Source organism: Ptychodera flava, chromosome 15, assembly GCF_041260155.1.
Source record: "Ptychodera flava strain L36383 chromosome 15, AS_Pfla_20210202, whole genome shotgun sequence".
In the NCBI taxonomy this organism is placed as follows: domain Eukaryota; kingdom Metazoa; phylum Hemichordata; class Enteropneusta; family Ptychoderidae; genus Ptychodera; species Ptychodera flava.
The window spans coordinates 17,713,891-17,740,198 of NC_091942.1; the positions used below are offsets into that span (position 1 = coordinate 17,713,891).

General features: G+C 38.7%; 3 protein-coding genes across 3 annotated transcripts; 1 reads left to right on the top strand and 2 right to left on the bottom strand.

The window, feature by feature from the left end:
* Positions 1 to 418: 418 nt before the first annotated feature.
* Positions 419 to 14,451, bottom strand: LOC139151379 (actin-related protein 2/3 complex subunit 1A-B-like). Its single transcript, XM_070724147.1, has 13 exons — positions 14,277 to 14,451; positions 13,746 to 13,833; positions 12,609 to 12,694; positions 11,573 to 11,638; positions 11,283 to 11,388; positions 10,676 to 10,745; positions 7,093 to 7,200; positions 6,047 to 6,150; positions 5,317 to 5,495; positions 4,238 to 4,344; positions 3,394 to 3,480; positions 2,424 to 2,514; positions 419 to 1,317 (listed from the first exon to the last, which is right to left on the bottom strand). The coding sequence occupies exons 2-13, from the start codon at positions 13,810 to 13,812 to the stop codon at positions 1,279 to 1,281; spliced, it is 1,110 nt and encodes a 369-aa protein (XP_070580248.1). The 5' UTR covers positions 13,813 to 13,833; positions 14,277 to 14,451; the 3' UTR covers positions 419 to 1,278.
* Positions 14,452 to 14,557: 106 nt separating this feature from the next.
* LOC139151380 (3-mercaptopyruvate sulfurtransferase-like) lies at positions 14,558 to 17,350 on the top strand. Its single transcript, XM_070724148.1, has 2 exons — positions 14,558 to 15,140; positions 15,927 to 17,350. The coding sequence occupies exons 1-2, from the start codon at positions 14,558 to 14,560 to the stop codon at positions 16,211 to 16,213; spliced, it is 870 nt and encodes a 289-aa protein (XP_070580249.1). The 3' UTR covers positions 16,214 to 17,350.
* A 2,610-nt stretch (positions 17,351 to 19,960) lies between these two features.
* Positions 19,961 to 20,332, bottom strand: LOC139152263 (late histone H2A.2.2-like). The gene has a single exon (XM_070725405.1). It carries the CDS (start codon positions 20,330 to 20,332, stop codon positions 19,961 to 19,963), a length of 372 nt encoding a protein of 123 aa, XP_070581506.1.
* Between the last annotated feature and the right edge of the window lie 5,976 nt (positions 20,333 to 26,308).

Sequence of the window (26,308 nt, forward strand, 5' to 3'; positions counted from 1 at the left end):
CAGATGACTCAGTACCAAGATTACACAGGCATCATCCTTGGCATAAAAAGCATCTACTTTTGAAGGGTGTCTCTACACTGATCGCTGAAAAATACTAGCAAAGCAAACTAATGCTTTTCTTGCATTCTTTGATGCAAGCAAGAGGAGGATGAGAAAGAACTTACAGATCGGGAGATAGACTGTGCCTAACTTTGCTATAGTCAATCATTCTGGTGAAGGTGGTCCTGGTTCACTGATATACAAAAAGTCCCCTCCCCCACCCCTGCAGCTCCAAAACCCATGGGTTGATGTTATGCTTTTGGCGGAAAACAGACCTGCTAGCTCTGTGCCAGGGGCAGTTCATCGTTGATGTGTGTGTGTGTGTGTGTGTGTGTTTTTGGAAGAGGGTGAATTCTATAATTCCTGGATACCACATCAGTACAGTAGGGTCTCTGTTTTATTTATAAAACCAAACTTGACTGAAGACAATATCTTTAACAAATACTTGAATAAACAATATGCGGAATGTCTTTTTTATGCAATGTTTGTATGTTGACAGTATTTTTTAACCTGGGTTCACTATCTCAATTATGTTTACATTAATTGTTCTTGAAAATCACATAATTTCTTTCAGGTTTTAATGTCAAGAGTTTGTTTCTTGGTTTCTTTTTCTACATCTTACACATTAACCATGCCAGAAAAAAAACAAACAGAACTGGTCTCTCAAAATGGTGGGTGTATGACTTGACCTTTTTCAGTATTTTAGATGAACTCATTGTGAACTGGATGAGCCAGACAGGCTGACCTAAAAGAGCATCCTGGGATTTTTAAGTCTCTTAACAGCCAAGCCAGTCGACATTGAAGTATGTAAAGCACATACCATTCACAAGTCCCCTGTGCATTTTCTTGTTTTTTCAAAAGTTGCCTTACCAATTATTTACGAGCAAAGTTGCAATCTACAAGACTCTGATTGTTGCTATGGCCTCTGTGTTGGCAATTTGTTGCAAAAAGTCTGAGAGGATAAACAAACTTGTAGTTTTCAAATAAAACAGTCAAAACAGTTTGTCAAATTTTGACACTTGATAATCATGTACCCAAACTTCTTTGATCAAATCATATCATTTCAATTTTTTTCATCTTTTTTGACATTGTAATATGCTAACTGAAAAAATTTTCTAAAGCTCGCTCTACTTGTTTGTGATCTTAAAATATCTTGCAATACACTGTAATGTCTTCAGCTCTGTGTGGTCCATACTTGAGTCTCCTTGACAAACACACACACTGCTCTACTCGTCCTTTCTAGGCAATGCGTAATCCAGCAATAGCAGATTCCAAAGACTAGGGGAGAAAAAGACGAAAGGTAATGCTTTAAAGGGGCAGTTCTCAATCCCTGGTTCTCGCATTAGTTCTTGTTGGATTGAATGCTTACATGGTGTTGGTCCTTTGTTTCCCACTGAATTTTTATCAATTTGGTTAATTAACTTTAAGGAGCTGTAATATGCACCTCGAAAGTGAAAGACTTAAACTTTTGCTGTAACTTTCCTCAAGGAATCTTTCAATTATTCTCTTTCAAAATCAAGAATAAAAATAGGGGGTCACCGTGCAAATTTTGGTACTAGAGAAAGAAATTACTCAAGATTTACCGATATTTGGAATTCAAAATGGCCGCCATCCCTGTGTTAACTCTATGAAGAAAAATAAAAAATTTCGAATTTCGAAAAACTAAGCGGGTAAAAAGTTTTCTTTCACCAAGAGCTTTAAAATGAACCCCCACATGTGGTATATCAGAAGAGAATTGTAAAAGTTTGAGAATCCGAATGTCTGTCCCCGAGGTGCGTTCTACCTTAAGGAGCTGAAAAATACCCTGCCCCTTTATCCATTTCACCAGCATGGTTTGGCAGGGAAAGGGGGAGGGGGGAATAGATTTATTCAATTTCTTGTCCATCTGAAATATACAGCATTGTGATAAAGCTCACAACATGAACACAGAGAAATAGACTAATTTCCTGATTTACAAATAGTAGGAAAAGGGAGAGGACTGCATAAATACAGAAACAAACGAAACAGCAAATATCTGCATTTGATGAATGAGAATCAATAAATAATCACATGTTATTTCAATAAGATATAAAATGATTTCTGTCTTGGTTAAACAGTAGAGAAGTCAGCAAGCAATCTTTGTGGTGTTTCTTATGGATCAAGAATTTGAAATCAAACTTCTGCTACAGATATTTCAAGATTTTAAGTAATTAATATTGTCTAGTGATGTTGACTCATTATAAGTTTGTTTGCACATAAAGAAAATACTCATTAATATGGATTGCACTGACCCTTATGTTTATTTTTGGAAAGTGAGATATTCAACAACACACAACAGATCTGATAAACAGAGTACTTTTTCAGTGTTCTGAAGACAGTTAGCCAATAAGAAACTAGATACTTACTCTGATGTCCCAAATGACTAGCTTGCCATCAACACCGGTGGTAACAAACTTGGATGCGTTACTCTTGGTTCCATCATAGACAGCCACTTCACTGGAAAGTAAACCAATTATGACACATGAATTCTATCGGCTTTACATCACCCCTTTTAGTTCTGCCTCACTTTGTAGAACCACTTTGCATTAACAAACGAGGGTAACACAAAACTTGGGAGTAAAACCATTAAGAGAGATGCAGAGTTTCACAAATATACCTCTGGTAACTGGGACTTGATTCATTTTGCAATCAATGATGTATATGTAAATGCAGATTTAGCATCAGATACAGGGCTAAATATTACATCTTTTTTACGTTGTAGTCCAAGTGGACAACCATTTCCAAAAATTAGCAGTCCCCAGAAGACATCTGGTAGTTTGCTTTTATTCAAGCTAATTTTAAACCATTTCATTACTATTTCTGAAATGTCTGATAAATAGACGAGAATCATACTCTAGCACCATCTCTCATGCACCTAAATATTCATGCAGTCAGCCAGACAACACAATGGCAGAGCATGAAAGCACATAAGCCAAAATGTGGAATGAAACATACCACAAATTACTCAATTTTCATGTTCTGCAGTGTAAAAAAATAAGCATGTGATGAAAAGGTTACCTACACTTCGTTCCCTTACTTTTTTTATGGAAGATGTTGCATTATTGCTGGTGATCAATTTATCACTATTGTTTGCATTTCACTAAGTCAAGACAAGCAAGCTTGGAGCCAACACATCTTATTTAGCTGTACAATGCAATTTCATTTCATCGACACTTGCGAATATGTTGTAGTTCCCTGAGACAACCATTTTTAAAAATTAGTAGTCTAAAGGCAAGGTTGGTTGTCCTAGGACCATGGACTTCTGTTAATTTCAAGCCCTGCAGGGAATAAATTCATGCAGATTGGGAGGCCATATTGGTGTCATGGAAGACTTACGTTATTGCATTCTGGTGGAGACTATCCCGCTCAGTTTTCGACTCAGTGGTCGCTTTCTTGTCCAGGTCTCGGAAGATCTTCATAGCACTGTGTGAAGAAACAAATGAAGATGGAGGTAAGACACAAATTTGAGTAAAGAACTTGTATATATGTGAAATGTGAATTTCTTTCACATTGTCACTATGTACTCTATACATTAACACTTTTTTAAAGGTAAATATACATGTATACAGAGTACACTGTACTGTGTTCACTTTTACAAAAAGCAGAAATATTGGCTGACTGGTCACCCTTGGTGGTTGCCTATTCCCCTATTAAGGTACAATGCACATCGGGGGCAGAAATTCAGACTCCAACACCATAACAATTCTTTTCCAATCTACCACTTGTGGAGGCTAATTTTGAAGCTCTTCCAGAAAGAAATATTTTCACTGTCTTAGTTTTTCAGAAAATCTAAAATTTTATTTTTCCCCATAGAGTTAACACAGGGATGGCGGCCATTTTGAATTTCAAATACCGGTAAATGTTAGGTAATTTGTTTCTCTAGTACCAAAATTTGCTGGTGACCCCTGATTTTTATTCTTGATTTAGTAAGAGTATGGCTGAAAGTTTCATTTGCAAAAGTTTGAGCAAAAGTTTAAGTCTTTCACTTTTGAGGCGCATGTTACCTTTAATGCGTTGGCAACAAGCACAGACATATCTCTAGTATGTTTCTAGAAAGTTCTAGAAAGTGTTCAATCAAGTATAAGATCAAAATCTTCTAAATTCTCAAAATTATCTTGCTCACGCAAGTAGCTTCATGACTGCAGTATAAATAAAACACAGAAGTTGAACGAAAACACACCTCTTGTTTCCGCTTTCTTTTTGTCCTCCTTTGGTGTCCAACTTGTTCACGAAAGAGATGGCACCCTGACCATCCTGACTGAACAGCAGTGGGCTGCAGTCATGGCCCTGTAGGAAACAGACAATTTACAACAACATAGTTGAACCTCTACTGACTGTATCGATAGAACTTTTGATTTATTTTCTAGTATTTCCATTTGTCTCTAAAGTACATTTTTTGTTTAACTCCCTAAATCATGTCACAATGCTTATTTTGTCTAAATTGTCAATATGGCACGTAGGTATGTAATGTGCAGTGGTATTGTTGACGGCTGAATTTTAGTCCAGACTACGATAGATAACTTGTCTACAATAACATTGCATATCGTATAAAACGCTTTGTGTGTGCAACATTTGAATGAGGCTGATTTCAACACACACTTTGGAGAACAATATTATGAGGTTATTACGAAAATACCGCAAAGGATGCACAAGGACATTGATGCATCGTATATTTTCTTGATAATCTTATTGTTCTACATCTTACATTTGTGACTGGGGCATAAATTTTCAGAGTAGTGACCGTTTTCCTATAATGTCAACAATTTTTCTTCCGATTTATAGCGCAAGTGTGGAATGCTATCTCATGCGCGCTTCTGCAAGTTCTGGATAGTGTGTGTGCACTACACATGTATGTACAGAGTGTGCGCAAGACATGTTATGGCACTCGTCCAAAGAGTCCCTTGATACTGTTTAACAGTGAATGCTCAGATACAGCCCCAGGGGATGGGGTGCCTGGAAACAATACATGTTACGGAACGGTCTTCCGTACAGCTTTTCTAGTGCATGCAAAATTCTATTGTTCTCGATGGTAGATGTATAATCCTAACATGTACGTTTCATAAATAAGAAATACAGAAAATGTTATTCATTTCACATTACAAAAATACATTATTGTGGCATGTGTGAAGATTGTAATTAAACAGATGAAGTGACCAGGGCTGACTCCTTTCACAGGGGGAGACAGGGTATTGGAGGGAAGGAGGGCTGGGGATTTCAAGGGAAAATTGACCATATATGTGGTCGGGGACTGACACTCACCACAACCACAATGCTGTTGTCAGTGATCCAGGAACAGGCCAAGAATGGCAGGAACTGGGTCTTCAGAAAAGTCACAGCCATACCCTGAGCAGCGTCGGCCACATGCACGGTACTGCCATGGCTGACCCAGGCTAGTTTGTCACCACTTTGTGAGAAACTCACTCCATGGACCCATCCACCTGTGAAACAAAGGAAATGTACACGTAGATTTACATCAGGGGTCAAGAGTTTGAAACAGGGGCTACAGTCTTATGCTTGGAAATGTTTGTGAAGAAGTGGAGAGGTGTATTGAGAAGAAAATGGAGATTTGGTTTTCAGGTTTCAACACTATTTTAGCGACCGATACATTTGTCTGATAACTCAATCTGAATTTGTGAAGAAATAAATAAACATGGAAAGAGTACAATGAGAGAGTCACAGGACCAAAGTTCAGATCAGTTTAGATAAGCTGTGTTATACTATTATCTTGAGAAGCAGGCTAGTTCAACAAACAAAGTAATTTTCAACATGGTCATAGAGGGCAGACTGATTGTGGGGCACAATGGGGCCAACTTGTCTCACTGCTGATGAAGTGTGATGCCCTCAAACATCCATAGATTGAACTATGGTGCCATTGTTACTACCTGTATTTGACAACTTCTTTACAGGTAAAGTCACCCATCTAATTGAAATTGAATTCTCTAGCACAGTCAGGATTGCACATTGCACACAGTGGAACCACAGCACTTACCGCCACTACTATTTTCAAACATCAGGTTGCTGAACGTCATCTTTGCACCCCATGGAGTGGAAGACGGCTTGGGTTCCACTTCTTTGATGTACGCAGAATAAACTCTGTCGGGAAAAGGAACAGAGTATGGGTATTCTTATTAAACTATGAGACAAGGCATCCTTGTTAGACACATTCCATTACTCAACCTACAGGCACTGTTAACCCTTTGAGTGCCATAATTTTTCCGACCAAAATTTTAGTGCAGCAACATTTTACCGATTTTTATGAATTATTTGGTAATTTTTTGATGATTTTGGACCCAAAGGACATCACATTGGCTACAAGCTTTTATCAAAATTTTGGCAAAAATCCAAAAAAAACTGACTATGGTATGTTTTATAAATGTGACAAAAATGGACTTCGACGCTCAAAGGGTTAAATGCCTTTTCAGACTATTTTGAAGAACAACGTTAGAAAACAATGGGTTAATGAAGGTGACAAAGTCCCAGAGCACTTCTTACAAGTTCTAGTACAATAACTATTGTCCAACGATAGGAATATTGGAAAAACACTGGAACACTCAAGTGAGATACCGGGTTCCGGACGGTAGTAGGAACACTTTACTGAGAGGTATCAAATAGGAGAGATGTCATTCACTTAGTACATGCAGTGGAAGAAAAGTTTTATGAAATATGGCTGTCTAGATAATGGAATTGAAAATTGCAATGGTGAAACTTGATCACTTCAAAAAAAAAAGACGTAAATCATATCTTAAATACTTTAATATTGCATTGGAAAAATACATGGTAATTTTTTTGAGTTTAAAAGGGTCAATTATTACTGAGAATTCATCGATTTCTTAACAACTTTGCTATTCTGAAAGGTAAAAGCGAGATAAAAAAGGGAGAAATAATTATTTGAAATAAATTCTTTCAAATGAACAGGGGCCCTTTAAAGTACAGATATTTATAAACATCTGGAGGAAAACATAGTTTTGTGGTCTCTTCAACATTTCAGTACGACAAAAAAGATGCATTTTTTGAGATAGCACATTCAGTCATTACCTTGCCTTGAAGTCGGTGGATCCACATGCAAGCAAGATGTTGTTTGGGTGCCAATCCAGACTTGTAACGGTCGATCTGATTGGTTTCTTGATGTGCTTGCTTACCCACCTGTCAAATAAAATCCACAAAGTAGAGTAAACTGTTTATTTCAAAACATAAATCACTTCTGTAGTTATCTTTGCTGTGTGTCCACTCTCAATAAACACACAGCAAGCTCAATGGTGGAATTTAGAACTTTTGTGTTGCAACTTTGGAAACCTTTTTTGGTTTGTTATGAAACATATCATACCAGTACATTAATGGCACAAATACTGCAATCTGATGGTTAGAGACAGGAAAATAAACTGTTATGTTGGCAATATTGCACGGTTGGATCAGGCATGAGCTCACAGCTAGAGAAAAATTCCCATTTTGACGTTTCTGACCAGAGTTTCAATGCAATATTATGATATAATAGCAACAAGTCATCGTTGATGACACAGTCCCCACTTGTTAATGGGTACTTTGATTACATGTCCTAAGAGGATAGAGTCCTCTTCATTAATTAGGTCTGTGATAAAAATACTTTGATACAGATGGCGCTCAATGGCCAAGAATGAGTTCCATGGTGATGAAAACATAAAACCAATGTAGGCCACCATCCTAAAGTTCATAAAATGAGTCAACTAGGAATTAATCAACAGGATGTTGCAAAACATTTTTGCATACAATTCTAACACTTGACAGATTATCACTGGTACCATATTTCATAAAGTTTGATGCAGTATTTACAACACTATGAGATCAACATCTGTATCAAGTTTCATCACATTTGACGCTGTATTAATTTGTGGCTATATCATCCTAATTAGGAAAGTTCATTACTTATGCAATTACAAATTAATTAAATGACACTGATAAATGTCTTTTTCAATGTTAAAGCAATGTGACCTTAACATCAGTTAACATCTGTATAAAGTTTCATGAATTTGATGCAGTACGTATTTCTTGACATATAACCTACTTACGAAACTTCAATAATTGACATGTTGCTGCTACATGACGTGAAACAAATTGACGAGCATATGTATGAAATAGGTCAATGTCCTTGTACCAACTTTGAATGATACTGGTGGAAATATGTCTGAATTATGGCTCTGTACATCTGAAAATTGTAACAAAATCACCGCCATGCAGCGATATTTGATCTTACTGTTTAAAAAATCAACATGTCCATGTATGACGTAAGTCAATGTACATGTACCAACTTTGAATAAGATCAGTTGAGACTTGCCAGAGTTATGGCTCTCGACATGAAACAACCATAACAAAATTGCTACCATGTGGCCATATAGGACCATCTCGTGAAACCAATCGACATACATATGTATAAATAAGTCAATGTCCTTGTACCAACTTTGAACAAATTTGCTTGATACATGTCTGAGTAATGGTTCCGGACATGAAAAAATCGGAAAAAAATGGCCACACGGCGGCCATATTGGATTGTATCTAAAAACAAATCAATGTGCATATGTATGACATAGGTCAATGTCCTTGTACAAAGTTTGAATAAAATCGGTGAATAAAATTAGTTGAGACATGCCCAAGTTTTGGCTAAGGACACGAAAAATTGTAACAAAATAGCTGCCATGCAGCCATATTGGATCATATCAAGAAACAAATTGACATACATATGTATGACATAGGTTAATGTCCTTGTACCAACTTTGAATAAAATCGTTAAGATATGCCTTAGACTAGTATTATGGCCCTTGACATGAAAAAATCGTAACAAAATGGCCGCTTGGCAGCCATATTGGATCGTATCACATAACAAATTGACATGCATATGTATGACATTAGTCAATCTCCTTGTACCAACTTTGAATAAAATCCGTTGAAACATGTCCGAGTTATTGCTCTGTACATGAAAACATCGTAATAAAATGGCTGCCTATCTAGCGGCCATATTGGATCGTATCACATAACAATCGACGTACATATGTAAGACATAGGTCATGTCCTTGTACCAACGCTTGATAAAATCGGTTGCAACATGTCTGAGTTATGGCTCTGTACATGAAAAAATCATAATAAAATGGCCGCTTGGCAGCCATATTGGATCGTATCACAAAACAAATTGATGTGCATATCTATGACATTGGTCAATGTCCTTGTACCAACTTTGAATAAAATCGGTTGAAACATGTCTGAGTTATGGCTCTGTACATGAAAAAATCGTAATAAAATGGCCGCCTGGCGGCCATATTGGATCGTATCACAAAACAAAATGACGTGCATATCTATGACATTGGTCAATGTCCTTGTACCAACTTTGAATAAAATCGGTTGAAACATGTCTGAGTTATGGCTCTGTACATGAAAACATCGTAATAAAATGGCTGCCTATCTAGCGGCCATATTGGATCGTATCACATAACAAATCGACGTACATATGTAAGACATAGGTCAATGTCCTTGTACCAACGCTTGATAAAATCGGTTGCAACATGTCTGAGTTATGGCTCTGTACATGAAAAAATCATAATAAAATGGCCGCCTGGCAGCCATATTGGATCGTATCACAAAACAAATTGATGTGCATATCTATGACATTGGTCAATGTCCTTGTACCAACTTTGAATAAAATCGGTTGAAACATGTCTGAGTTATGGCTCTGTACATGAAAAAATCGTAATAAAATGGCCGCCTGGCGGCCATATTGGATCGTATCACAAAACAAATGACGTGCATATCTATGACATTGGTCAATGTCCTTGTACCAACTTTGAATAAAATCGGTTGAAACATGTCTGAGTTATGGCTCTGTACATGAAAAAATCGTAATAAAATGGCCGCCTGGCGGCCATATTGGATCGTATCACAAAACAAAATGACGTGCATCTCTATGACATTGGTCAATGTCCTTGTACCAACTTTGAATAAAATCGGTTGAAGCATGTCTGAGTTATGGCTCTGTACATGAAAAAATCGTAATAAAATGGCCGCCTGGCGGCCATATTGGATCGTATCACAAAACAAAATGACGTGCATATCTATGACATTGGTCAATGTCCTTGTACCAACTTTGAATAAAATCGGTTGAAACATGTCTGAGTTATGGCTCTGTACATGAAAAATCGTAATAAAATGGCCGCCTGGCGGCCATATTGGATCGTATCACAAAAAAATTGATGTGCATCTGTATGACATATGAAGTAATCCTTGTACTAAATTTGAATAAAATCGCTTCTTGCATCTCTGAGATATCTGCGTGAACGGACGGACGGACGCACGGACGCACACACGCACGCACGCACACACGCACGGACATGACCAAACCTATAAGTCCCCCCGGACGGTGTCCGTGGGGACTAATAAACCAACTAAGCAACGGTTATACCATTCATTTTTGACCAGTTCACTCCATATATGCACCTGCTACCGCTTGTGCACGTATGTTGTGAACTGGTCAAAATACATGTACATGTACATGCTGGGTGTGGTATATTGCTTAATTAGCACACAAAATTATCCAAAAGATTGAATGATGAAGAGAATTGAGTGTTAATGCAGTAGTAAATTTCCTAAATACACTTACCAATCATTTTCTTGCTCAAAGTAGCACACAGAGACCAGGCGAGCACCACTGCCCACAGCAAACTTATTTTCTGTGTAAAAAAAGAAGCCACAAACATAGTGTACTTTGCTCTACAAAAGCTTACACAGATAAAATTATTGAACCAAAATGTCAAGCTGGTGTAACGCTGTTGAGATGAAATAACCTTTTTCTGACTGTCCATTGATATGTAAAATATGTAGATTTGCATGAAGTACCTGAATGCTATTTTGAAGAAGCAGTGTACTACGTCAAGCAGTACCGAATGATTAAAGGGATACAGTCGTTGGAACTGCGCTCAAAGTTTGTATGGGACCCATACGACCATTGTAAACACTGTATCCAAGGTAAGATGGTGATTGATGAAAGTTTAAAACATGTCTGTCATAATCTACATTGTATAATTTAAATGTTGCAGCTATGATGATGAGGTGCATCTAGATATCATGCACGAAATACATCGTTGTAAACACAAAACTTGCAAACACGCAGTTCCAATGACTGTGTCCCTTTAATGTGCAAAAATTGTGTGGAAGGATACACTAATTTACTGTAGTGTAACCAAAATTTTAAAAAATACTATCATTACCTTGAGGTGACCATCTCACAAAGGTAGCAGCACGGTTGATACGCAAGATGACAAGAGTTGGTTTCCACTCATTGCCCTGCATGACCCACACATACGCATTACGATCCTGTACAAAAAATGAAAACGTAAATGAGAAGGCATATCCTTCCTATCTCTTGACATTACGTCAGCAATGACATACAGAAATTTACATCATTCAGAGCAAAAATCAAAAAGAATGGGAGTGATTAAAGTGTGCTACTAGGAAATATAGATATAAACACGGCTACTACAAGTTGGACTATACTTACCGTTCCACAGGTCACAATCCTGTTGCTTTTGGGAGCCCAGTCAATGCTTGTTACACGTTGACTATGCTGTGAGAAAACATATGAAATGTGACTGAGATGGGGGTTCGAACGTGGTTCTACGATAAAACTGGCTATTGCTGGGGGGGGGGGGGGAGAGGGGGTGGCTGGTGTTGGTTGGTTTAAAAGGCCCTGGGTTGCTGAAACAAATTTTGTATTCTGCAAGATGTGGCGAGATCCAGGCCACATACTCAGTTTTAATGGGGTAACTTCAAAATCCAATAGATTCAGCCTTCTTGTACTCTTGATGACATCACCGCTATGTTTGTGTTTATGTGGCAATGTTATGGCACTACTTGCTAACAGGGCCACAGCTACCTGAAACACACAAAAATGGTGACGAAGCTACTTGTGTTTGACCTGATACCCCCTTCCCTTCATGAAATTTGCAAGAGTAAAATGATTATTTGAACTTTCACCAATGAATGCTGTAATTTTTCCCACCAAAATTTTAGTGCAACATTTTACTGATTTTCTTGAAATTTTCTGTAATGTTTTTGATAATTTTGGACGAAATGGACACCACAATTAATTGGCTAGTTTTATTAAAATTTTAGCCAACATCTGGAAAAAATTTACTGGGGTATATTTTACAAAAGGGACAAAAATTGACTTTGGTGCTCAGAGGGTTAAATAGGTTGTTTTAACTTAAGCCTATGGAAAGACTTTGGAAAAGAAATGTTTCAAAACAAAACCTGAATTGGGAATGGGTATTATGCATACAGTTCTTGTGGCATAACTGTGGCAGGTAGTTTGGGAGTTTGCCCTTGATAACTCATACAGACCTAAACTCTCTGAGCACAACTAGTTATTTCAGGTGTGCGCAAGTTTTGATCATCCACAGCCCCTCAAGTTGTCCATGACAAAAACTCGCTGTAACAATGAAACCTTTGGACAGTAAATGGTGATGGTACAATTTTCCAAAAGCATGATTTTACAGTTCTCACTTTTACAGAAGAGGACAGAAGAGAAATCTTACCTCATCAAGGACGTGACATTTCTCCCATTTGTTGCCAACTTTCTTGTAGATGTGCACTTCATGGTTGTTCGGAGACAGTGCAAGCTCTGAAACCGTGCAAGCAGCCAATAAAAACAAGAATATTTAATTCCCCTGACTGTATTGATTGTTTACATTTGTCGCACACAGAGGGCATGATACACATCAATGTTTTTGTTAAGGCTGGTACCCTGGCAAAATTTTACCAGGGTTCCTTCCAAGTTCCCCCTGTTATGTCAATACAACCAGATCCATATAAGTGGATAGCAGAGATGGTACTGGGGTTCCTACACCATTTACATAATCCAAAACTTTGCAAAAAACACTGTCCATAACTAATGAAATGTCTTTTCAACCTTCTGTATGTTTATTTAACATCAACTCTGTATTTTCATCTTGCATCTCAAAACTATATACACTTTTATAAACTTCTTCAGTCTTTTAACCCTTTCATCACTATGGTTTGGTCCAAACCCATTGTAATCAATGGTGATTGTGGACCTGTTTACAGAGTATTGGGGGCAAACGGGTTACAGTCACAACTTTGAAACTCCTAAAGCAGTCAGAACGACACTGATTGTGATTGTAAGTTTGTTACTGAAGTAGCATCAAGTGTATAACACAGGGACACTGTTGTAAGTGATTCATGTAAAGTTTGTCTATTGTAATGCTGTGTCTGTTCCTGAATGTGTGATGTTAATGACCAATGCCTGAATTGACATATGATATTTACGGTATTAATCATAATATTCATAAACAACGACAGGGCTATCACACAACTATAACTATAATAGACTGTCCCTGCTACTCTCTGTAGTATGACTGATTTAGATTATAGGTAGCATTAAAATAACTAACGATGAAATAGAAAGAAATTTAGGGATCCAATCACAGACAATGGGCAGCCTAAGGAACCACTACAGTCACCCTTGTACATGTAAAGTTGAGTAAAAATGTGAAATTAATATTTGTTTTTGCATATTCATGATAAAACTGTGACGTCATCAGAAATCAGCTAAGGCCCAATTCGGTGAAAGGTTTCGATACAAGAAGTAAAATTTTCAAATGATTGTGTGTGCACATAAAAAAAGCTTCACATTGAAAAATGAGGAACCTTACGGGTTTTATCGCCATTGAAGGAATGGCATGAGATTGGCTCCAATCCAAAACTGTGTGATTCTGGCATGGTTGATGCGATTCTGGTTCACTGTGGATGACAAAGAAAGAATACTGATTCATAGAGGTACCATCATGGATGTAAAAAATAGATTTTTACATCCATGGTACCATGGAGCTTCTTAGCTCCATAAAGGTACTGTACATGTACACATGTACTGTCATGGCGAGCTACTTCCTCAACGTTTGACAAAACTTTCCCCCAGTGTACAACCCTGTATAAATCATGTTTCAAATACGTACATACAGAGATGGTACAGATGTCCTACAGTACTTGTAAAAGCACGTCTAGGTCCCCCAAAATCTCTCAAATACTGTGGACGAAATGATCTGAACTGGCCATGGGCGTGTACTGGGACACACTTCCGGGTGGTTTTGCTGACTGTTTCTACGAATATTTTAAACTCAAAATTTGTTCGGCCGTCAAGCGAAGTGAAATCTTTAAATGAAGAGAAAATGTTTCTGTCTACTTACCTGCTTTTATGAGTGAAATATAGCGATAAGAATTAAAGGATGAAAGGATTTTCGGCTAGATTCGCGGACTCTGGTCAGTCTACACGAATCCAAAATGGCGAGGAATAATCTTGCGTGCTCTTCCGCTCTCAGATGAGGTTAAAGGTCAAACGATCACCTGATTTGACCTGATATTTCAAGCTCCAGTATCAGTGCAGTGTGCTGCTTGTGTCGGCCTTGAATAAACGGGTTTTCGACGATTTTTTGTAGAAAGGTGCGTGCGTATACCAGTATTTGCAAGCATGAACAAAGTATCTACCCTGGTAAGCGTAAGGTGGCTGGCCGAAAGGCTGTCTTCAGGAGTCGGCAACCTCCGCATTCTGGACGCATCGTGGCACTTGCCAAACGCCAACCGAAATGCCGCCGAGGAATACAAGAAGCAACACATCGAAGGTGCCCTGTATTTTGACATTGATGAGTGCTCGGACAAGACGTCGCCGTACTCGCACATGTTACCAAGCATCGAGAACTTTGCAGAATACGTTGGGAATCTAGGAGTCTCCAACGATAGTCATGTTGTCGTGTACGACAACAATGACAAGTTTGGCCTATTCTCTGCACCACGAGTCTGGTGGATGTTTCGCACATTCGGCCACCAGGCCGTTTCTCTCTTGAACGGCGGTTTACCCAAATGGCTTGATGCTGGATACCCGGTTACCGACGCGAAACCGAAAGTAGCACGCGCTAAATTCAACGCCTCCTTCAACCCAAGTGCCGTCAAAAGTTTTGAAGAAATCGACAACAATATAACCGACAAACAGTTTGCAGTTGTGGACGCGCGCGCTGCTGGTCGATTCGATGGGATAGACCCTGAACCAAGACCAGGTAAGCCCCTAAATATACATTATTCAGCTCAATGGTTTTACGATGTCCAACGTCGAACATGGTCGCTTGCTATTTTATTGCCATGGGGTATGTACCACAGGTGCACTCGCTCTTAATTCTCGCTCACAACTACGTAGTATTTCAGTGCACCAACTTCCGCATTTGTACTTTTGTATATATCTCTCTTCCTGGCAACCCGCGATGAAAGACATACCGCCGTGCCCTGGACACACTTGAATAAAAGCAATAGTGTTTCAACCAAGCATTGAAATGGCCATATGTCTCACCTATCTTATAGTTTGGGGAACCTGTGTTTTCTGAATAGTACATGGCACAAAGAGACAATTAACCTGGTATGGCAATCGGTATAGTTCATAGTAAAACGTCGGGGTCTTTCATTGCAGTGAACATCGTCCTCACAGCTACTCTTGATCATTCCTCCCCTCACTGCAAGCGAGTTGAAAACTGGTTGATGATTCTATTACTTAGCAAAATCATAAACTCGCTCCAGGGTCTCTCGTTCCAGGGTCTGCGGCAAAATTAAATTTCACACGAGCTCTCTTTCGGGGGGGGGGGGGAATTAGGACCAACAAGTAAAGTAACAAAACAAACTGCAGTACAAGTACTTCTTGTTTTTGAAACTATGACAAGAAAGTACATGTAGTTCAAGTTCATCTGACCTGACACGCTCTTTACTTTGAGAGAAAGACCCATGGCTAGAATGGGGGCGTTCTGCTAGGTTTGTATCTGTGCGCACTGTAACTGTTACGTTTCGTCTTGTTTCAGACTGCAAGCCGGGGCACATACCAGGTTCCATCAACATCCCTTTCCCAACGATATTAAACAAGGAAACAAGAGAAGTTAAACCGGTCGAAGACTTGTCCAAGATTTTCAAAGACAAGGGCATTGATATAAACAAACCAGTGACGGCTACCTGCGGTTCGGGGGTGTCTGCCTGCTGTCTCATCTTGGCTGCTCACCTGTGCGGCAACGACGAAATGGATCTATTCGACGGAGCCTGGGTGGAGTATTTCCACAGGGCAAAACCAGAAAATATCAGAGTTAAAAAATAGCTTGCCATGGTCTTGGACTCAACTAATGTGAACCGTTCAGTTTACAACGAATTTGCTAATTGTATACTAAGCATATAATGGCTAGCACCGTGACACTGGCGCTATAAGTTGGAGTATCTGAGTTTGACCGCAGTCCCTCCTCACTCTCCCATGACGGTTTACTGTACAGAATTCGGAAAGTACTCTGTTTATACAGGGGCTAGCTGGCTGAGAAAGGATCCTTGAATTTGTAATCCTCAACAGATGACATTAGATGAACATTTATCCGTTAGGCTATTTTTCATATTTATGCGTAGACTTGGTTCAAGTCTGTGATTTGCAAATGTTTCGTGGGATGAACGCGATGGTTTGTGTTCTGTTTTCATGTGAAACGTATATGAGTGGGGTGAACGGGATTAGTGGGGTGAACGCAGTACAGGGGAGTTTCTCCCGGAATTACACGGCAGAAACTAACTCACTACTGCGCAGACTCAAAGGTAACGCGTTCCACCGCTGGGAAAATCTGGCCTGGGCTGCCAAATTCCAAATAGGTTCGTATGCAATAGGAGATACACAAGAGAAACTAATATAAATGATTTCATTTTTTTTTAAATTCACCGACTTGAACCAAGTCTAATTTATACGGTGTATATCCAGTATTGCCAATCACTATGTTATCATACTACTGCCGTGCGGCAGTGTTTTGCATGTGTCGTTTGAAAGTGAAACTACTCACAACGGGTTCAAATAATCACATTTTTTTCTCGATGTTAGCGTTTAACCTTGATCTGACCTTGTAATTCGTTCAGTTAGAAAAAAATGAAGGCACATAGTAAATATAGGCCTACAGGATTGTTTTAGAGAAGGGATAGGTGTGATATATATGAAATTTACATCACGTATATAAACTGCTCAGTAATTTTACTTAATTTATATGTATTTTCTCGGAATCTTGGGTAGTTCTTTTGTTGTTTGTGTGCATTTGAATCCATCGAAGAGATTGATTTCACAACGACATTGTTGTGCAGGACATTGACACTTCATGCATGCAAATCACACTACCTCTGTAACTTCACCGTTTCGGCAATATTCCCTGGTTTTGTAATACATAAGGCGCGTGCGCGGAATTTGATCATAATTAAAGAGAAATTTCCTTTCGATTGTGTCTGCCTCACATTTCTATTATAGATCATTTACAGTAAGACTCACTGAGGTCACTCTATGCATGTCTGACTGTTGTCTAGCCGCGCAACATCGATGCACTTCACAAACAGTCCTGAAGTTATACTACTGCACAATAGCGTTGATCGCGATTTCGGGTTTGTTACTAAATATAGTTGCACGCGCGCGACTTTCGGACAAATATGCTGAAATTCGGACAAATTTTGTCGTTGTATGCGCGGCTGTTGTTGCAGCTTGTAGTCTCAGTCATCAATTCATACAAATAAGTGTGACGCTAAATAGCCATTCTGACACTGGCAGGTTTTATTTTCGTCGTTTATGCGGAAAATGCGGACAAATGTTTATTTATGCATATTAATGAGAGAGAACAGTGACGTCATTTGCGATCAGCGCTATTATTCAGGCAACTGACATCTACCTCACTCAGTCTGGATATTGTATTTGTCACTTCTGAATAATTTTAGAAGTCAATTATAAGTGTATGGACGGTTACTCCTGGATATTTAACACCCAGCTTCGCTGGCTACGGGCGTTTATTCCACACCGATTAAACCACGGTCACTCCTCTGTGGACCGCACAATGTTTAGTTACACCATACGATCATCTCCCACACATCGTAACAGTTTGAGCTGGGATGAAGTAAGCCGAAAAGCAAACAAACAAGGAATAGTTTCTTGGTCTCTGAATAAGGAAATACCCTTTTATCTGTTCTTGTCTGTGTAAAAGATGTCTACAGTAAAAATGTATTTTTTAACAAGGGGAAATTACAGCTCAAGTCGATCTGATAAAAATTTGCATACATACGGTCTGATTTCCTGCCCCGTTTCGAATGCTGCTGGCTGGCGAAGAAAGCCAGCGGCAGAAAGAGGGCCGGGAACCAGACTTTCAGCTTTTTCGGTACACGGGCGCTCATATGACTTATTCGCAAAGTACAAATACACCGTAGCACAACGTACGTCCTCTGGTAAGATACCAAGAGCTAATCTTTATTTTTCAAGTTACAGCGAAAAGTAGTCTATATATATAGAAATACGAATAGTAGTTTCTTGATGAAGCTTGCGACACGGACAGTGTACATCACTCACATTTACCAAAAACTCTCGAGACAACGTGAAATAAAAGCAGTTTGAATCTGTTCAAAACTTGAAACATACAGAAACGAGTAGAAGTAAAGACTGGGTTCACTTGGGAGGTTTTTCAAAGCCTCCTACCCCATCCTAATCAGCAAAAACGTTTCGGCCTTCCCCCATCTGTCAGGAATATATACTGACCGTAAAATCGAAATCTCTGAATGCACACATGAACATAATTCTCGTCTAAACAACCTTACAGATATAATTTGACCAGTGACCTCCATTTATATATATATATATATATATATATATATATATATATATATATATATATATATATATATATATATATATATATATATATACTATGAATAAAAGAGGCACATAAACAAATGTTGATATTTGAAAACATGGGATGTTCCAGTGAATGCGCTTTGGTTGAGAACTACCTTTCAAAACAGAGATTGACGGTAGGAGTCACTGATAACAGAACTTACAGCTGTCCTCTTATCACCTCGATATGGGTGACAACTTAGACTTTCTCCAAGTCTGTGAACAAAGAAATATCAAAACAGAGTATAATTACTCGGGCAGACTGTTACGTACATCGTTAAGTGAACGCAATGGCAAGCCAGTATGTAACTGCTGCCTACGCCACAGAAAAAGCCAATGCGAGTAGGGCCAGTTTAGTGACTACTACTGTGCCACTGCATCTGCTGTCGTAGACCGAAATAAACAGGATGTACGGACTACCAGATAAAGGGTGTCTTATGAATACCAGAGTCCCGTGGCTAGAGGGACTGTGGTGTTAGGCCTACAGAAACATATGTTGCTATCTCTTTCCAATGAATTCCTTCAAACAAAATATGAAGTCCTCCCCCTTGCGTATTAAAAGTCACAGTGCCCCCCTTGAAGATCCCGTTTTTTTCCCGTACACCCAAAATTTCCGACACCACCCCTTCATGCTTATGATTGTTCCCTAACAGTTGCCGCCATTTTGCGATCGAACGACCTTGCTTTCTTTTCTCAACATAATCAAATTCAAAATGGCTGTTGCAGCAGAATGTGAAAGGTGGAAAATTGAGTAGTCGTATCACAATTTTTGAGAGACACGAAGTTCAGCTTCTGTTCCAAAGGGTCTTGACAAGTTGATTATGTGATTGTCGTTACGGGTATTTCAGTTCACAGGTCGGAGGCAATATGAACTCCATGAGCTACTGTGTGATGCGAACCTGGCCGGCCCAGGAATAACACAACCCTGGGACGCAGTGGCCTGGTTGGACGTTAGGATAAGTGTTTATTCATCTAGTTTTGCAGGCTAAGTGGTAATCCGCTGCAAAACCTGATGAATGCAATACAAACGTGTCAAATTGCAACACTAATATCAGCGGCTTCTTTCGCAGAAAAGTTTTGAAGGTTTTCGGTAGTTCTCTTTTTGGAGGATGTGGGGCCCTGAAAAGGGCCGTTGTTATGTTCTTGTACATGTCACGTGACTGACCAGCGTACAAATGTTTATTTCTTGGATTTCGCCTGACGACTTTTCGGCAGCAACACGGGGTGGATGTGTGGTAGAACCCCGCCCTGAGAGATGGTGACGCCGAACATCAGCTTGCTTAGTTCCTCGTCATTGCGTATGGCCAACTGCAAATGACGGGGAATGATCCTGGATCTTTTGTTGTCGTGAGCAGCGTTCCCAGAAAGCTCGAGTACCTCCGCTGTCAGATATTCTATCACCGCGGCCATGTACACCGGGGCACCGGCGCTGATTCGCTTCGCGTAGTTGCCGTTTCGAAGAAACCGATGCATGCGGGAGACAGGAAACGCCAGGCCGGCGCGCTTAGAGCGAGATCTTGGCTTACTTTTGGATTTTCCTCGTCCTGACATCTTTGTTGATCGTATGCCCTTGTTTTGTGTTCCACAAATCCTGCACAATCATGAACGGTTGGTGGCAGCATGCAAAGGTAGCACACACAACTTTGAAGGGGGGGGGGGCGCATCACCTGCAATCACTGCATACTAGGAGGGTGAACCATTCTATACCCTGTGAATTCTGGTAGATTTTCGAAAAAATGGGATTCCAAGACTTTGAAAAAGCTTTGTAAAAGCATACTTGCATGGATGGTAAAAAGTAAAGATGAAAATAACACATAGGGCCAAAGTCCCTGAAGCTGCTACAGACATGGATACAAAATTAAGTATTTCCTGACTGTATGAAAGTATCTCACTAAGGTCATCCTAGGGACCTAGTACCTGTAATGTAAACCAAATATTAAAGCTGTCTGACCAGCGGTTTTGAAAAAACAAGCGACTCAACAGTTGACAGAGCTCTGCTGTTAGTAGTGAATAACCTTTTGTGACGCATGTATTAATGAAGAAGGTGGATATCTTTGATAGCTCATTTCAGGATGGCCTGACCAAAAACGGAAAAAAAAATTCTGTAAAAATACAGATTTGCATATTTCATCACAATTTTAACAAATCTAAGTTGGGTTATCCCTAGGGACCTGTATACCAAATAACAAAGCTGTCTGACCAGTGGTTATGAAGAAGATTTTTTACCAAAAACGCCTTTTTTGGTGCTAATTTGCATATTTTCAATAATATCAAAAATTAATAAAAAGAGTTTCTCAAAATCACATATTTTATCCACACAACAAATATCAAATCAGTAAGTACAGCAGTTCTCAAGATATTTGAGTGGACGGACGCCTCACAAACGGACATACATACATTCATACATACATACATACATACATACATACATACATACATACATACATACATACATACATACATACATACATACATACACATATTTTATCCACACAACAAATATCAAATCAGTAAGTACAGCAGTTCTCAAGATATTTGAGTGGACGGACGCCTCACAAACGGACATACATACATACATACATACATACATACATACATACATACATACATACATACATACATACATACATACATACATACATACATACATACATACATACGTACATACATACATACATACTGACAGTGCACGCCGGACAGATACCCATCCCAATAGCTTCTATAGACTATATTAGTCTATAATAGCTAATAAACGAGAGTTAATTACATTCTAATTAAGTAAACAAGACTTGCTTAAATCAAGACTTTCGTCATATAAACAGCATATCTGTCAGGTTATAAAGAATCTTGAGCTGGTTATCTTTTTATCAGTAATTTCATCCTATTAACCAAGCACATTTTAACTTTCAAATTAACATTGTAAGTAAGGTCTGTTGAATAAGTGGAGACTGTACGTACTCAGAGAAAGCACACTGATGAAGAGACAAAAGTTTGAAACTTAAGAAGTTCAAGGTCATCAAAAGCATCATGTAACACTTTCATTGCACTGTTTACACAGATTGCATAATTGCTCTAAATAGCACATGAGGAATCTTACAGCCCAGCTTTACCATAAAAACCCTATCACTTTGACCACTCTTTTAATTGACCACTCTATTTTTTTCCTCAAAAAGTAATTTTATCCTAATACCAAGTCAACCATATATGGAAATTAGAACTTTCTCTATCTCTATTTATTTAACCACCCTATCATGACAAACTATTAAGAACAATTTCTTTTAGATAACATACAGGGCACAATAAATGACGGTTCAGAATATGTCAAAGTTAGGATTCAGGAAAGTTGCCTTTACATGTTTTAATCCTCCAAGATGGTAAGCATTTCACTATGAACTGTCAAAAAAAGTTGAACTTTCTGATAATTCTACACTAAAATTAGTTTGGCTTTGATGATTTCCTAATTAATTCAATTATTTAAAATCATATTAATTATTTTTTCTGGGTGAATTGATAGGGTTTATACAGTACAAGAATTACATACAATGTAAGTCAAATTTTGATCAAAACTGAAAAAAAAAATTCCTTAAAAATACAGATTAGGAACCTGTATACCAAATAACAAAGCTGTCTGACCAGCGGTTATGAAGAAGAAGATTTTTTACCAAAAACGCCTTTTTTGGCATTAATTTCCCTATTTTCAACAATATCAAAAAATTAAAAAAAACAGTTTCTCAAAATCATATTTTTCATTTACACAACAAATATCACATCAGTAAGTACTGCGGTTCTCAAGATATTTGAGTGGACGGACGCCTCACAAACGGACATACATACATACATACATACATACATACATACATACATACATACATACATACATACATACAGACATACAGACAGACAGACAGACAGACAGACAGACAGACAGACATACATACATACATACATACATACATACATACATACATACATACATACATACATACATACATACATACATACATACATACATACATACATACATACATACATACATACATACATACATACATACAGACTGACGACGGACGCCGGACGGATACCCATCCCAATAGCTTTTATAGACTATAGTCTATAGTCTATAGTAGCTAAAAATTGCGAGGAGACATGAAATGACAATGTGCGCCGTCATTTATTGTCAGTCAGTACGTATTACTTTCAACATGAACTTTGGGCGTCAAATTTTCGTAACATAATGCATTTTTCCAGCAGTTCTTAATGCTCTGTTTTGATTAATATATAGGCTGGTTAGTACTTTTTCGGAGCTACCAGCCAGGAGGCTACTATACAAGTGGATCTGAAAAGGATTTTACTGAGTCAGTGACTTCTCTTGTAATCACCTTGTCCCCCTCTGCACTGGTAATGTTGCTGCAATACAGGGTGTTGCTATTCCTTGTCCATCTTTCCAGCTTCCTGAAGCAGATCCTTTATGCCTATGGTTAAATGTCAACATTGTGCTGCTGTAGATTTCTTTCCCGATTCGCTTTTATGCGATTTAAGGAAAAAAATCTAGATCTCACCAAATGAAAGAGAAGAGGCCCATGGGCTCGCGAAAAGGACTCCTAAGAGAGGGAATTTAAAATAAAACCAGTTGCCAACATTGACCAGGTTATAAAAATTCCCAGTGAGTGAAGCGGGGAGAAAATAAATATGTTCCCTAATCAATCTTTCGGAGCCCCCGTTATATCAAATGGTCCATCCCTAATAATCATCTGCATGCGTATTCCACAGCCAACGGGGGAAAATTGAAACCATTTTATCAAGGTATCTTAATGGTGACGGCAATAAGGGAAGAATGGAGGAAAATGCAAATTCTACATTAATTATATGTGTGTACACGTCGGGCATTTGTCGGCAACCATGGCCATTCGAGTGAGAGTCAAGATACGAGATACGAACCAAATCGCTGTTTCCCAAGTTTTTATTTCGTGCTTGTATACAAAAATATTTTCTAAAAGCAGCCATGCATTTGCCGTTGATATGCATGGTGTGAATGTCGAAGAAACCTTGCTATTCTATACGCCGAAACGGAATCTGCTGGAGAAACCATTAACCATTAGCATATTTCTGGTGAAAATACCTAAAATTTAATACGCCATTGTTTTCATTAGCTCTTCCGTCTGTTAGTAGGGTGTACGTATACGATGATGGTTTGCTTTATCGACCACCTGCAACTGTATGTCTCTTGGCGATGACCACAGAAGTTTATTCATATGACAAGTCTCGAGACAAAAGTAAATTTTTGGAGAAATATTAACTTCCCTATCGTCCTGACCATACCACTGACAGTGGCGAGTGGGAACTCAAAAGGTTTTCTTCTCGAACATATTAAATCATGTCTTGTGGGCACAAAAGTAGACTGAAAGATCCGTCTCTCGAGGCCGCTCTCTACGCTCCCCTCTCTAGACTTGGTTCAAGTCGGTGAATTTCTAAAAAAAATCTTTTGTAATAGTTTCTCGTGTGTCTCTCCTATTTCAGACAAACCTATTTGGAATTTGGCAGCCAAGGCCAGGTTTCCTTGCGAGTAATTGAACGCGTTATTTTTGAGTCTGCGCAGTATAGTGAGTTAGTTTCTGCCGGGAGAAACTCCCCTGTATAGCGTTCACCCCATTCGTTGCGGTCACCCCACTCACGCGTTTCATATGAAAACAGAACACAATCATCGTGTTCACCCCACTCAAACATTCACAAATCACAGACTTGAACCAAGTCTATCCCCTCTCCCCTCCAAGAGTTAAGAGCGGGAGTCTTGAGAGCGCCCTCGAGCGACGGATCTTCAGTCTAGCACAAAAGCAAATATAGGTGCCTGTATGGCCCAGGCATTGTCATACCTGACTTTCGCGGTGGCAGACAAACTTTCCTCGCCACAAAAATGCTAAGGTGATGAAAATTGTCGCTTGTACTTCAAAAGTTTTTGAAGTACACATTATCGCAACTATGTTCACAAAAGTACACACTTGTGGCCCAACACCGTTAGCAAGATGTTTACCTTATAGGTCAAACATTTTATTTGATTTGATATCACCCAGATTGAACAATTTTTGCATGATTGCGTGGCCAATTCACCTCATCAAACGATACCAAAGCGGTGCCACCGCCGTAAAAACAACACCTTTTCTCTGACTCAGATTTTTATGCAGCCACGGCAGCCATTCAAAACAACCTGCAAAATTGCGCGTTCGTTACTGGGCATTTGATTTTTGCTTGAACGAGGATGTCTTTTATGTTTTTTCCCCTTGTATATGTATGTTACATTTTTCTGGAAATGTTGTGGCCAGTGTTTGACCGCCCTGAACCCCTGAAAAATCCATATTTACAAATAAAACTATTTTGTAAAAAAAAATTCCTGCCGACCTACCTACCCTATTTTTGAAAACCATGATATCGGAACAGCACAATTTATTTTTTTTTCCTTATTGCTTGATTATCGTACAAGAGGTCGCTCTGTCAGCAATCTTTGGAAACTGAAGTATCGGGTGTAAATGAATCTTCCTTATAACGACAGAAACAACTGACATTACAGGACAGGAAAACCACTGGAAAGAAATACAGACTGGCAAAAACTGTCTATGTCATCTTCCATTAATAAGCACGTGCAACAATGAGTTGCTTGACAAATCTTTTTTTTTGTACCAGAGGAGATTTAGTGTCACTTACATGTTCGAATAATCTGACGAACAATGTCTGATTTTCTTTGGGATAAGACATTTATTTGTATACATACTCATCATTTTGTGCCAAACATGTTCGTGTATTGTGATTTATTCCACTGAAAATCATGTAATCTAATCAGGGCTCAAAGTAAAATTCTGCGGTGGTAGTCCAAGTGGACAAACCTTTCAAAAAACTAGTAATCCCAACAAAACATCTGGTAGTTTCCGTTAACCCAAACAATATGGCTAATTTCAAATTACATGATTACTATATTGTCTGAACGTCTGATGAACAAACAAATATCAAATTGTAACACCAAATTTCATGTCAGGCATCACAGTGACTGTGCATGAAAGCACTATCAAGTTGAAATAATGTTTACTTTGAAATAATGTTTACCATAATTGTTCAAATTTTTCCAGGGTTAGACACAATCATTGACTGTTGTCTGAAAAAGTCTGCAAGCCAACTCTGACTCAACACATTGCATTTAGCTGTACACTGTGTTTTCATTCCATAATACATGTCATAGTGGTAGTTCCTTCGGACAACTATTTCCCGGAATTTGGTTTGTTCCAAGGCAAGGTTTGGCTGTCCTGGAACCGGGATCTCCCATCAATTTTGAACCCTGACCAGTAAAGTGCATCTTTAAACTGTTTACTTTCCAAAGAGTCAATGAAGAAAATTTGCTATAAATTACTGAAGGGAACTTTTCCAAAATTTTGGGCTATTGTTAACCTAATAACTTGGAAATAGGTCATGTGAGGTCACAGGGGTCATCTAAGAGTAAATAGCTGATTACAGATTGTGGAATATGCAGAGTGGGTACAACAT